Genomic DNA, 14,625 nt, shown 5'->3' on the forward strand with positions numbered 1-14,625 from the left:
GAAGTTTACTGAAGAATCTCTTGACGTATTTTTTTTAGCGAACAGAAAGGTACCACTCAATGTCACATGTACGCTACAAACATGCACGTACAAGGAACATGTTGTGAGAGATGAAACGGAGTGAAGAGTGCGGGTGTGTTGGGTGCGAGTCTCGGAGGCTGTGTGGTTGCCAGGTGAGGAACTAGAGGGCATGAGTGTGAAGTGAACAGTGAGAGGGCGCGTGTGTGCACGCAGAAAAACGAGAAGAGAGACTCAAGGAGATATGGCGCAGGCGAGTAAAGGGTTGCGTGGCGAACGTGGTTTCCAATCGTCGTGTGTGTGACGTGATAATTACGGAGTATCTAAATGAAAACTTTCATTTCTGTACTCTTAGAAGGAGTGTGCGAATATTTTTTTAATAGTGTTTGCAATTCGATTCACATCGAAACTCTACTATTTCAAGTATTCAAACTTCCACAAAATAGATACATATAACGTTTTCATTCACTTAAAATCAAATCACAGCACTTTTAAATGATATGTATTCTAAAACTGGCCTGCTCCCATGTTGACGAACACATGAAAAAATAATAATAATAAAGGCACAGTGGACCCTCACAGAAAATGAAATTTATTCTGCTGGCAGCATAACTGATCCAGTTATGCTGGCTTTCAGGTCCCTTCTGAATACACCTCGATCACGTGCCGCTTCAAGGGCCATTACCTTCACAAGCTCGGTCTACACAGAGCAGCTTGAGAACACCTGCAAGCTTGTCATCAAGGTCTGAATATTTCTCAGCCTGTAGAAACTTTTCCTGGTCGACACACAGCTGAGGACCTCCCTCCATTGTTTTCTCTACACATGGACACAGGTTTTTGGCATGCAAATAGACACGACATAGCTGTCTGCAGCATGCCAATCAACTTTCCTTAGATATGACCTTTCATAATGAAAGGGCATGTCACCATTTCCATTGGGAACAAGTTCGACGCAGGCAGACTGTAATCGAGCACGGAATGAACCAGTGCGGCCTAGCTCGAAAATGCATTCCACCGCCATTTTGTGATTGCTATGCAGAGCACTGCACGGGACTTGACCGTACCCAGCCCGAGCCCGGCCCGGGCCCATCGTTCCAAGCCCGGGCCCGGCCCGGGCGTTCATTACTAAACTAATCCAGGGCACGCTTGTTCATGACCAGGCCCGACCTGAGCCCGCTAGAGGATATTAGTTGTTGATGATGATTCTTAATGATGCCGTGCGCTTTGTAGCGGGCGATTGGACGGAAAATCCCGTGTGTACATGCATCAAAATGTTGCTTTGCCCACGGTGGTAGCTCAGCGGTTAAGCTCTTTCGCTGTTAAGTCCTAGGACGCGGGTGCGATTCACGCGGCCACGGCGGCCGCAATTTGGTGGGGGCAAAATGCAAGAACACCCGTGTATATACTTATCTTTAGGTGCACGTTAGAGAACTCGAGGTGGTCGAAATTGATCCGGTGCCACTACGGCGTGCCTCGTAATCATATCGTGGTTTTGGCACGTAATACCAAGGAATATAAATGAAATGTATCGTATGTGTCAACCTCGAATAAAAGACCGAAATCTTTATGCCTCCCACGGGAACAACCGTGATGTGGCCCATTGTTAGTGCTGTTAATATATATATATATATAGCATATACGTGTCACTTCAGCTTGGCACAGTATACCTTAGATCATGGAATGCATAACATTCGCGTGTGCTCGAAGGCCCGACTTACACCTTTTAATGAGCGGGTCCGAGTCCGGCCCGGCCCGCAGCCTCAAGCCCGGGCCCGGCCCAGGCCCGCAGCTTCAAGCCCGGGCCCGCCAGAAAACGCTTCGGACAGCCCGGCCCAACCCGCGGGCCGGGCCGGGCCCGTGCAGTGCTCTATTGCTATGTCACCAAACCTGCCACTGACAGTCCGTCATTGCTAATGCCACGAACGTGTTTCGGTTTCATACTCTATAAACATGTTTTGTGAAATGTGCTTTCCAAAAGATGTCCCGATGCTGCAGAATCGTGCCAATACTGCACATTACGTCACCCACGTCATTATGCGACAGCTGCAGGCACCAGGCGGCTGTCGTAAGGCGCCAGCTGCGGCCCTCCTGAAAAGCGCCCCAAGCAGCGGCAGGGACAGCACTGGCATGTGAAGCAGACGACGTGGAGAAGGCTCTGCTGCTTTCGGCCCATATTCGAAGAGCAGCAGCGGCATTTCTTTTCTAACAATTCGAAGCTGTATGCTGTTGCGTATGTCGCCCAAAGACAAAAAGCGACAACAGTGTGTTCTTGTGAACAATGCACGAAGCGTTCGACTGTCGGACATGTATTCAGACAACGGGGCCCGTCGTTGGGCTTCAGGGAGACTCCCGCGCAGTCGTTTGCGGTCGTGGACGCGTTAAATGGTTGCCAAGTCATCTAGAAAGAATGACACGTGTCCCTCTCATGCCCACACCGATGAGCGCCGTCAGAACATCAAACGAGTCAGCTTCTTTGCGTGGTGCTGTGCGTGTAGGCGTTTGTTTTCATTCGGAGGCGGACCAGAGGGGGCATGATGCCTCCTCCCTTTCGCGACTGCAATGAGACAGGCCCGATTGGCGACACACTAAAATAAGCATCTTTGCATTTTAACTGCCGAACTCGCTGTTCCTCACTGTTCTCTGGAGGGCTCTTGGCGGGAGGGCGAGACCTGACAGCGCAAGTGCACCCATGGCGCTGCCAGTTATTTTGCACTGCGGTTTTAAAGGCTTGACCAGCTGGCGACCGCGTTTTCGTGCGTCTGCTCTAGAGAAGGGTCGCCGCTTGCACGAAGCAGGTCACGTACACGACATCACGGAATATAAAGGCGACAAAGAGTGCAAATTGCGTTGCAAGTGCGCCCCGCAGACGAAGCTTAACGCGATAAGCTACGATGTAGAGCTAGATGTAAGTATTAGTACCACTTCTATTTTTTTTAATTGCGAAGCATTTCTTAGCGAACCCTAAGCACTTTGAGCGTTTCTTTCTTTCTTTCTTTTTCTTTTTGTCCGTCCGTCCGTCCGTCCGTCCGTCCGTCCGTCCGTCCATCCATCCATCCATCCATCCATCCATCCATCCATCCATCCATCCATCCATCCATCCATCCATCCATCCATCTATCTATCTATCTATCTATCTATCTATCTATCTATCTATCCACCTACGTCTGGGTGCTCTCATGATCGCCGCCTTAACTTGGTGTAAACCAACATTGGCACGGGAGGGTACGAGAATTTGACGAATATGAATGTCTGGTCATGACATGAATAATGTAAAAATCCTGTCACGTACATCGTCAAACCCTCTCCTCCAGACACGTTTGACACATACCCATTTACCATGGGCCGCGGTGAGCGGTTATGCGCCACAGGGGATTCACAGTTTATATCTAACCAGGAACGCCGAGAACAGACATCGGTAATTTAAATGAGAGCGTTAAGAAAAACCGACATCGGCAGCGTTGACTCGACGAATGGAAAGAGTAAGAATTAGGATCCCAGCAGGAATTGAACCCAAGCATTCTGTGTGGCAATCAGGTATTCTACCACAGATCCACACCAGGTCTATAAACTGGTTCGGAAAAACAGCCTATGCTGGCGTAATGTCGGTGCAACGTCAATTGTGTTTGTGGTGGTGGTTATCTAATTTTGCAAGAAAGCAATAAACACTACATATGTACTCCTACGATACAGGCGTCATAACGGATTAACGTCTGTGGTTCTAGTGTTGGCTCCGCTTTTATAAACATTACATTTGTATTCCTATGATTCAGCAAGCTATATTGAAGCACTGCTTGACCCCAGTGGAATACAGTCGAACCCACTTAGAACGATCCCAGATATAACAATCTATCGGCTATAACGACCATATTTCAGTGCACTTACGATTTTCCTATGCTACCCATTGCAATTGCATCCATATATAGCAAACATTTTTCAAAGACTCCTACTTTTACAACGAACACTTCATACATGGTCGCGGTAAAAATATGGCGCATACGAAGCGAAAAAAATTTAAACGGGCCTTCTAAAGCATGTTCTAAAGCATGAGAGAGGCGCGCGCTCGCGCGTGCCCTGCTCCAGTTTACTCGCAACGAAGATACCCTAGATCGGCAAGCACCGCACGCCGATTTCGGACGCTGCGAGCGAGGTCGCTCACTTTCAAGTCATTTCTTCAGTGGCAGAATGGCAGTGAGGAAAACAAAACGAAAGAAATAAGAGGCAGCATGAAGCCTTGTGGTCAGCTTTTCACACGGCAACCTTTGCTGGCGCCGTTCTCTGCAGCTACGACCGCCTACGATGAACCTACGCCTTGGAACAGCTAGAAGTCAAAATGCAATAAGCGATGAGCACGATAACTTTTCGGCGCATAAAAGTCCACTGCGTCGACAGCACAATGTGCCACAAAATGTCTCGTCTTTTCGATAACGGCAGAGACCGGATGATCAGTGATCACGACTTCCGCGCGATAAGCATCAGAAGAGAGCGAAGGCGATGTGGCAACCCGCGATGAACGTGCCATTATGACTTGTCGCTGACAGCCTTATCACAGTCATCTGCAGCTATCTGTGCGGCTGACCGTGTGGCGTAAACTGTTCGGATTGACACCGGTACGAGCAGTACGTACAAGCGCGATGCTGCCGTTCGCAAGTTCGCCGCCGCTGCGCCATGCAAGTGCACGTCACTTCGTGGAAACGAAAGTAGCTCGCTGTTGTTGACTGGCACGGGCACCGAGAGGCACGGGCACTGAGAAACGTCGATTCACTTACAGCGAGCGTATACTTCGTGTTTTATTAGGCGAGAACTATGGCGACAACCCAAGTGCGCCGCGCCTCGTCTCACAGGACTGTCAGAGCATTGCGGAGACGTAGAGTGCACGTTACTTGCAAAATGCTTGTGTTCGCCATGTTGAACGAACAGGCTACCCGCCGCACCGGACACGAATGCGCAAATGTGCGTAGTACAGCAAGCGGCCCGGCAGTGATGGCGTGAGCTGTGTAGGCGACGTACTGCACGCAACTAGCCAGGCATGATCCGCTCCACGTGGCGGTACCGCGGTTCAGTAAAACGGTGTCAGTTAACTGCAAAAACGGTTTAATTCACTCGTGCACGCAGCGGGTGAAGCACAGCTGGCGTCGCTTCACAAAGCGAAAAGGCTTAACGTGACACCGGAGGGGTTGTTAGCACTTCTCAATACAAATGCGCAGGAAAAAAAAGCGGCTTGGTCGCTAAATGCACGTTTTTCAGGGTGTGTCCATTTACAATGAACTACTGATATAACGGCCATTTTTCGCGGCACTTTCGAGTTCGTTATAAACGGGTTCGACTGTACATTAATGGAAGGTACATGTGATATTCACATTATTTCATGATAAAGTGCACTTAGCTTCGATAATACTGACGTATGTACTCTAACGTGAGTGCTGACGTTACGTCAGACTATAATTTAAGTTACCCTTTGAACGCCAGTGTAGTCGACGTGCCTGGTAAGACCATGATGTGTACACAACTACCGCACTTACAAAAACATGTCGATCTACCTCGTAACGCTTGGCTCAAAGAAAAAAATGCAGCAAAGAACTATACTCGCCGACTGCTTCGCATGAAACTGATTCCCACAAGGTGTGGGATCTGCCGAATTTTTAATACTTTGTTACTGTGTCTACACGTTAACATTGTCTCCCAACATTTAAAAAGGATGCCCCCGCCTCCTATTCGATTTTCGACTTTTTTTACGCGATGCTTGGCCGATTGCATATGTTATTCCTCAGTTGTACTTCTTGCACACTCCAGTTCCCGTTTTGTTTTTATTTTCTTTTGGATGCTTCGCCGATCCTAATATTTTAACAGCTATCTTCAGTTTGTGTGTTTCATGTAGCTTGACGCAACAAGGGCCGTCATTGGTGGCCGGTGTGCGAGCAAGGCCGTCGTCGACAGCGATTGCAGACGGGGACCGATTAACTGGATGTACTCCCCAGCTTTATCCATGTTTCCATAGCTGTTTGTGCAGCCTACAGCGCAACCTGTCTGCTCGGGCTTGCTTCCTCAACGCATTTCGGCAGCGCCGGACACAAGCGACGAGAGCACAATGAAGCGCAGCCAACATCCAGCCCTGCGTCCCCGCAGCAAGTGCAGCAAGCACCTGCCCTTTCCAGCCCCCACATGCCATTAGTTCCGCGCTTCCACCAAAAGAGGCGCCACCCGTCCAAACTCGTCCCGCGTCCGGTGCCTATAGGGCACACTTTCGTTTTCACATTGCAGACAGCGCGCTGCCGAAGGGTATACGGGTAACCGTGCAAAAGGAATTTTTCAGAGGAGCCATATCTTGTACTACATTCTAACGCAAAAGCGCTACTTGGCCAGCTTTGCGAAAGCATGCACTCGTCTGGTATCCGCAAAAGCTATGTGCAGGAACATCTCACACTGATGCCGGCACTAACAACTGCTGCAGAAACAACTCAGAGGGGAATCCCCGTGGCAGAACTCCCAACTCAAAGGGAGCGCGCGTGCCCTTGTACGCCACCACATCAGCTGGCCTTCAACTTCCGTGGAGGCTATGTCGCAGCAGAATGCATCGGGATTTTGCAGCACATAGCTGCAGAAAGTACAATGCCTACCTATCTTGTAGTCCTAGCGTCGACATCGAGAGAAGCTTTGTCAACATTATGATTCATAGCAGCTCAGCAACGAAAAGAAGAGGACATGTAAAGCGTTGTCAACACCACTTTAGTTGCACCCAATCATGTACATAAACACAACTCGGCCTCTGCATTTCCTCATTCTTTATAACACAACTTGGGAACACCAATTTGCAGCGCCCTTCATAAAACCAACCTAGCCAAAGGAAACGCGTTCATGCTCCCATCTCATAATAATATGCTTAGGGATGCTCTGCAACTTTTTTCTACAATTTCGCTTGAAAGTATTCGAAAAAGTTTCGAGGAATATTCAAAAAATATTCTATTCCCACTCTAGCTTTAGTATTCGAATTTGCTCTTCACCCAGCACTTGCTATTCGCACATCTATACTTAGAAGTCATCCGCAGTAAAAAAGAATTGGCCCAGGCAGGAAACGCATGGTGACGACAACCAAAAATGAAAAGAAAGAACGTGAGACATAGCCAGTGCCTTTCGTCCCATACTTTTACTAAGCCACTAGGTCGCGCCAGCAGTGTCCTGTAGAGCAGCAGCTGCAGCGCTGTATGGCTGGCTGGTAGTTACAGCCCAGGTGACTAGAAAACACCTCATGTAGCAAACAGAAATTTCAATAATGGTATGTTCCATTTATTAAGCCCCTTGTGAACAGGCACACCATGCAAGTCTGCAGACCACTACTGCCGCGCACATTTTTTGTAGTAGCTAATTTTGGTCATGGCCTCCGAGCTACCTTGAAGGCAAGATTTTGACACATTCAGGCACAATATCGTGTTATGTTTCATCGGGGAAGTGCAGAAAATTTCGTTTGTCACCAGACTGGGACCACTGGAACGTTCAGCACCTTACACATGACTGTATGGAAACTGAGTAGAAGTCCTGTAAATGTGGTGTTATTTGGCACACTGTATGTTGCACGGAACTTCGGTTGTCCTGATACATTAGGTCTATGGAACCAATCGTGCAGCAAATAGGTGTGTGCATATGTGTGCAGAAGGAGCAGTCCAAATGACTGTTCAGCAACTGTACACATGACTGTATAGGAGCTGCGTTGGTGTTGACTTACAGTTGCGTAAATATGGTGTTTTCTGGCACACGGTCTGTTGCGCAAAATTTTGGTCGCCTCGATACATTAGGTCTATAAGGCCAATCGTGGTGCACATAATACGTGCGTGTAGGGAGCTGTCCAAATGACTGTGTGGGAACTAAACGGAACTGAAGTTACAGGGCGTAAGAGCCAGACGAATGTAACAAACAAGAATGTATGAACAAAGCTTTACTGTATTAAATGGAGACCCCCTCACCCAGCAGCACTACTGATAAATTCAATTCTGAAACCAGCAGTGGACTGACCAGGCTTAAAGGTGGAGATGAGAGCTTGCCACGACTCCAGGGCTTGGCGCTGTAGTTCTGGCCGTGACGAGGCAGCAAAACCTTTGCTGGCCACCCGCAGCAGCACATTCACCGAGGCAGCATTTCGGGGCAGATACTGAAAAACAAGCACATACAGTAAAACCTTGAAATAATTACTTAGTATCGAAGCTTGGGCGTCGGAGGGAATACAGCGAAAGATAAGAGAGGGACAAGGAAGGGCGATGCACACAGAGCGCTCACTTGCAACACTTTATTCGTAGAAAGGGAGGGATGAACATTTATACATACTTCACTGACATGCACCACCACCGGGGAAAATGACGAACATTATACATAGTGCAACCACCACTGCGCACTAAGGCGTGTCATTCATAGTCTGTTTAGATATGATATTTCGTGTGATGAAAGTGTTATCGAAGGAGAACTGATGCATCTGCTATCGAACTTTCTCATGAAGTCTGCCTCGATGATTTTGCGTGCCAACTGTAAATTATGCCTAGCCAGGACCTCTCTTTTTTCAAAGAAAGGCACGCAACCACAGTCACGACAATGAATGCCCAAGTGGCCTTGAACCGTGTTGTACACATTGTTGTGGTGCTCCCTTAAACGATCATTTAAGCACCTACCAGTCTGTCCCACGTATTTCTTCCCACAAGACAGAGGAATCACGTACACCTCGCCAGTGGTACAGGGCACAAACTGCTTTTTGTGTTTCACAGAACAGCCATTACGGCTGCCACTCGAAGCAAACTTGCAAAGCTTCGACAACTTCTCCGGTGCGGAGAACACTACCTTAACACCAGCATGTTGCCCTACCCTCTTGAGTGATAGATCGCAGCGTATCTAGAGCTGGAGCTTTTTCAAATCTAGCTTGTATTCCGACGCGCCTGATTGTCTGATTTTCTCGCTCTTGCTGACAACCAGGTGGGCTCGAAGGGCATTTTATCTCATTTCCTCCCGTTCACAGCGGCAGCTTAAAAAGAATCGAGTCTTTTCTTTCTTTCTTTTTTCTTTTGCGTCGCGTTTTCTCCGCACGGGATTTTATTCCATGCGTTGAGGCAGGCCGTCTTGGCCAGTTCGTTATGTAAAAATGTATATTGAGTGTACATGCCACGCCAATCGACTACATCAAGGTCTTGCCCGCTTTTCCTTTTAGTTTAATTTTGATTTGATGGAAAAACGACATAAGCGAAGTCACGAAGCGAAGTAAGGACAGTAGCAATGCGAAGTATCAGTATCAATGCGACATAAGCGAAGTAACGACAGTATCAATGCAAATAGATCATGTCAGCGCTTACAACCCAGACGCGATAGACCGCGCAATGCGCCAGACCACGCCGTGCAGCGGGAAGCAGCCGACCGGAACTATTAGTTGCCAGCAGCAGCCGTCCACACCGCCAAGTTACGCGGAAAGGAAACCACACAACATTGAAGCGAAGTCACGTAATGCACTGGGCGGGCACCTCGAACGGCGCTCCCTCCCACCTCCGGAATGAAGCGAGTTGAGAGGGAGTTGAGAGGGTAAATATAGCGATTGCTATATCTCCGGTCCTACTTTAGCTTTTCGAAAAATTCTTTTGGCTATATATTCCTGGGAAGGCTCCGACTCATTCAAGGGTGTTTTTCACGCCAAGCATGAGGAGTGGTTCATGACCCCTTTAACCCTTTCAGGGTCGAATTTTTTCGCGAAATCCAGTCCAAAAATGTGTAATTTTTTTATTGCTGAAATAAATTCTTTAGACGATTCTATTTAAGAAAAAAATTGTCTAAAATATTTTTGCGTGACCGTAAAGTGACAAAAAGTCATTTTTGTTGTTACATACACATGGTTTATTCGGAGCAAATCAAGCAAAATCCTAAAAAAAAAAAGCTTTAACAGTCTTTAATAAATAAAAATTATGCGTTGTATTAAACAGAGCTCACAGACATACAAAAATAAGCGCACCAGAGTACTTTTCCGGTTAAAAACGTTCGTGCTCTAACACTAAAAACTTTTCAGCGTGTAATAGTCTTTGAAGCATGGCTCGCCGCGCACGCTCTTCAGATGTCGCTCCTTGATCGTCATCGGAATCTGAACTCGTCAAAAAATCCTCGTCTGACAAACTAAAATCCAATGAATCAGATTCTGACTCGGCACTTGGGGAATAGTCCGCATCGGAAGAATCACTGCTCGACTCACCGACAGCAGAGCAACAGGCGCGCGCTTCCATAGCGTAAGCGAACTGAGTCACTGAGCGCACGGAAGAAAACTCTATGGTTGTGCGCCCGTCCAGAAAGCAAAACGAGTGATAAAGCTATAGTAATTTTTCGTCTTATCACCAACAAGGCGTAGTTAGTTTTTCCGAGGCCCTAAAACAGAAAACGCAATCACGGCGGCGTCGTTTGTGTAATTTAGCGCCGCACGGAAACAGATGTAATCGCGCGCCGGGGAGCAATAAACGAGACAGTAACAAGCGGTCACCCTTTGAGATATTAGAAACCAAACAGCCATCAGCTTTGCGGGCGCAAGAAGCGAAAACCACCCGAAGGACGAAACCGAAACCAGCCGGACCACGTGCGCGCGTTCTGATGTGCAACTGAAAGCCGCAGCGCCCCTTTGAAAGCAAAAAAAAAAAGACTGAGAGACATCAGCGCACGGAGGTGCATCGGCGCATTAAAAAAATTCCACGTATTCCTGAAGCGTAGCAGCACATTCCAAGCAAGAGAAATGATCGAAGAATGTGCGCGTTTGAAACCAACCACTCCGTGGGCGCGCTCGGTGGCGCAAGCGATAGCCGGCGCGCTGTTTTGCGAAGCATAAAGAAAGCCAGAATGGAGAGATATCGGTGCATGAAAAAAATTCCACGTATTCCTGAAGCGTAGCAGCACATTCGAAGCAAGAGAAATGATCAAAGAATGTGCGCGTTTGAAAGCAACCACTCAGTGGGCGCGCTCGGTGGCGCAAGCGATAGCCGGCGCGCTGTTTTGCGAAGCATAAAGAAAGCCAGAACGGAGAGACATCGGTGCATGAAAAAAATTCCACGTATTCCCGAAGCATGGCAGCACATGCAAAGCAAGAGAAATGATCGAAGAATGTGCGCGTTTGAAACCAACCACTCCGTGGGCGCGCTCGGTGGCGCAAGCGATAGCCGGCGCGCTGTTTTGCGAAGCATAAAGAAAGCCAGAACGGAGAGACATCGGTGCATGAAAAAAATTCCACGTATTCCCGAAGCGTGGCAGCACATGCAAAGCAAGAGAAATGATCGAAAAAGGCGCGCACTTTAAACCAGCTGCACCGCGAACGCGCTCGGATGAGCAAGCGATAGCCGGCGCGCCATTTGGGAAGCAAAAAAAAAGATACAACGGAGAGACATCTGTGCGTTAAAAAAATTCCACGTATTCCCGAAGTTCCACGTATTCCCGAATTACTTCGTTCTCTTCTCCGGAAACCGCCGAGACCGTACCAACCGTACCCGAACACCCTAAATCTGTTCACCGGTTGTCGGAACTATTCGAGCGTTCTCCCGCCGTGAGAATGCGTGCACGCGACACGGCACGGACTACTTTCTGCATCGGAGGCGTGCGAGGGCCAGTCGCGCCAACATTTTCCCGCGCTGACCCTCCTCCTCTGCGTCCGTGCTGCGACGCAGCCTTCGTTGATTTCAGAAGTTTAGGCAGTTTAGGTTTCGCGATCAGCCAGTTGCGTTTTCACTGTTCTCTTGCGCTGGGCTACAATAACTACTCGGCAAAATTCAAGCTAACTGTTATAGAATTTGCCTACGGAAACGGGAACCGTGCCGCAGAAGAGTTCGCTTTTTAATACAAGACCGAGAAGGAGACCGTTCCGAGGACCGAAGCATGGAAAGTTTCCTGCCGTTGAAGAGTATACCCTTTCAAATATGTGCGAGAGCTTAGGCCCACCGGTATCGCCGTGCCGTGGCACCTCGTTACTCCCAGCATTGTCGCGAAGAGCTTCAAGAAGACGCCTCAACGGAACCAAGGACGACGCGCTTTGGAAAAGCGGTGACAGCGGCCGCGGCGATGATTCTCAGTCGGACTTCTCAACCAGTGATTCTGACTAGACCGTGCATGACCGAATCTGGCTGGTTAAAGTACGTGCTAATTCTGTTAAAAACCGTTCGTTTGCGCTATAATTTATTTTCTTCTTTAATGTATTATATCGCGCATGTTAGGACAATATATTGTGTGTTATTTCAGATGTGCTCGCGAAATATCCGCATAATTTGCGCACCCCCTTTTCGGAGCTCCAAAGTCGCGAAAAAAAGTGCGCAAATTATGCAAGTAAATACGGTAAGCATTCTAAAAAGACAGGGCGTGCATACACGGCGTCAGGACACCACGTCAGGACACCACGGCGTTTCTGGTGTCCTGACTTCTTTCTTGTGTCCACGTTTGCACGCCATGTCTTTTTACAATGAACAACTTTGACAATTTCATGTTACGTGGACATCGCACGAGTGAAAGTGTGTCGCACTTTACATTGTGCAGCGTGCAAAGGCACTCGGGTATCTCCAATCCTCGCGCTCGTGGTACCTTCACAGATCACAACGTGCATTACTTTGACTGCTTAGATGGACTACGTCTGCACCGCGTGACGCAATGATTTCCTTAATGAAGACTGCCCAGGGGAGACTTGATTAACTGAAACGAAACGCTGAGAAAACACTAACGCCCTTTGCGTCTATACTTCACTATAATTGCTTATTTCAATGCACATGTTTGAGAACATCCCACTGTCGAGCCACTGACTTACAGTAAACAAAGCAAGAATGCTACGATTGAAAGAGAAAGATAGAAAACCTTTTATTCGAAAAATACCCCAGAAAACAGAAAGCTATGAGCGACAGTTTCCCAGCGTAGAGAAACTCTCAGCAAGGCCAGTACATGGAGGGAGCAAGCTAATGCAAAAAACAAGGAAAACTGAAGTACAATAAAAAAAATTAGCTTAGTTGACATTCAGTCAATAAAAATAGAAACAAAAACGCTTTTTTTAACAACGGCAAACAAGGAAATAATGCGAAGCATTTAATAAGCTGGAAAGAACCTAAAAAACTACCGTATTTGCACGAATATAACGCGAGTTATTTTCCAAAAATTTGCGAGTTAGAAAGGCGCCTCGCGTTATATTCGGGTTCGTGACCAGGGTTGCCAGTGGTGACTACTTTTCGCCAAATTGGCGAATTTTAGAGGCCCGTGGCGACCAAAAATTATAAATGGCAACATGGCGAATTTTTGGCGATTTTCGGCTTAGGTCTCCACTGAGTTATGCATACTAAGCTCAGTGTCTTCCCACCTAATGAGCGGCAACATTCTCTGTATTTTTCTTGGTTTTAGACCCACGAGTAGAATGTGCACATTACGCGTCATTCGGTATGTCCGTCCTGTAACTCGTGTGAGCTCCTTAATTCATCTAGATGCAGGAGGTACTGGAAGGTCCCCCAGTGACATCCTAGCGAAATGTAAGTCAGAGTACTGCCTTGCGTACCGCAAGGTGGCGGTGTTTGACTATAAGTTAATGGCTTTCGGTGCTTTCAGCTTCTCTAAAGTTTCGCTTCTGAAGCGGCTAGACGACGAGTTTGCCGCGTGGTCCGACCTTTTTTTCCAGCAAAACTCCAACTGTTCTGAATAGCTTGGCAAGTTATTCACTGTTGCAGTACCGCCAATTCAGCTCGTAAAGACTGTTTTGGAATAGCGAAGAGAGGCGGATACGCGGCTATTTGTGCAATAAAAAATATTTATTCAGGCATTTTCCACTGTTCTCGGTGAGCGTGTGCAAAGAAAACAATTGCTATATAACATTTTACATTGTCTACCTGTTCATTCGTAACGCATCGGATTCACGCGTGTAGATATAAGTGACTATAAGAAAGGGTCGGTGGCGTCCGGTACCGTATTAGTTCACACTGGATAGGTGTAAGACTCACTAATTATCGGTTCCTGTAAGAATTCTGTCGTGTTATCTTTATTAAGCCTTTTAATCCTTCTAATTCATATAAGGGTACATAAAGCTGTCTACAAACAATGCTTTCACGGTTTTCCTCCCAAGGTTTACCACACTTTTACCTTTGAAACGAGCGGACAGGGATGGAAGGATATCATGAGCGTTTCATTCATTCACCCTTGCGCCACCACGCACATCTTGCAGCTAGTCGGAGAAGCAGCACCATGCACTCCCATGGTGAAGCGGGCGATACGACTGGCATTGAGAAACGTCAGTATAATTGAAGGGTCATGGATGGTACTGTATTCTACGGTGCTACACGTGAGTGGAAATTTTTGTTACTAGGTATGCCGCACATATCAAGAATGGCGACTTTTTTTGGCGAAATTTGTAACAGAATGGCGAGTTTTGGTGACTTTTTGCTCGTCGTTTGGTGACATTTACTCGAAAGTCAGTGGCAACCCTGTTCGTGAAGCGGGCGATACGACTGGCATTGAGAAACGTCAGTATAATTGAAGGGTCATGGATGGTACTGTATTCTACGGTGCTACACGTGAGTGGAAATTTTTGTTACTAGGTATGCCGCACATATCAAGAATGGCGACTTTTTTTGGCGAAATTTGTAACAGAATGGCGAGTTT

At 47.5% G+C, this 14,625-nt stretch overlaps 1 protein-coding gene across 1 annotated transcript in view; it reads right to left on the bottom strand.

The window, feature by feature from the left end:
• Positions 1-14,625, bottom strand: part of LOC119386438 (uncharacterized) — a 466,488-nt gene that overhangs the window by 338,408 nt on the left and 113,455 nt on the right. The window contains exon 8 of the mRNA XM_049413126.1: positions 8,023-8,158. Within this exon, the coding sequence (XP_049269083.1) occupies positions 8,023-8,158 (136 nt within the window). The remainder of the gene's footprint in view (positions 1-8,022; positions 8,159-14,625) is intronic.

Source organism: Rhipicephalus sanguineus, chromosome 3, assembly GCF_013339695.2.
Source record: "Rhipicephalus sanguineus isolate Rsan-2018 chromosome 3, BIME_Rsan_1.4, whole genome shotgun sequence".
NCBI classification, from domain to species: domain Eukaryota; kingdom Metazoa; phylum Arthropoda; class Arachnida; order Ixodida; family Ixodidae; genus Rhipicephalus; species Rhipicephalus sanguineus.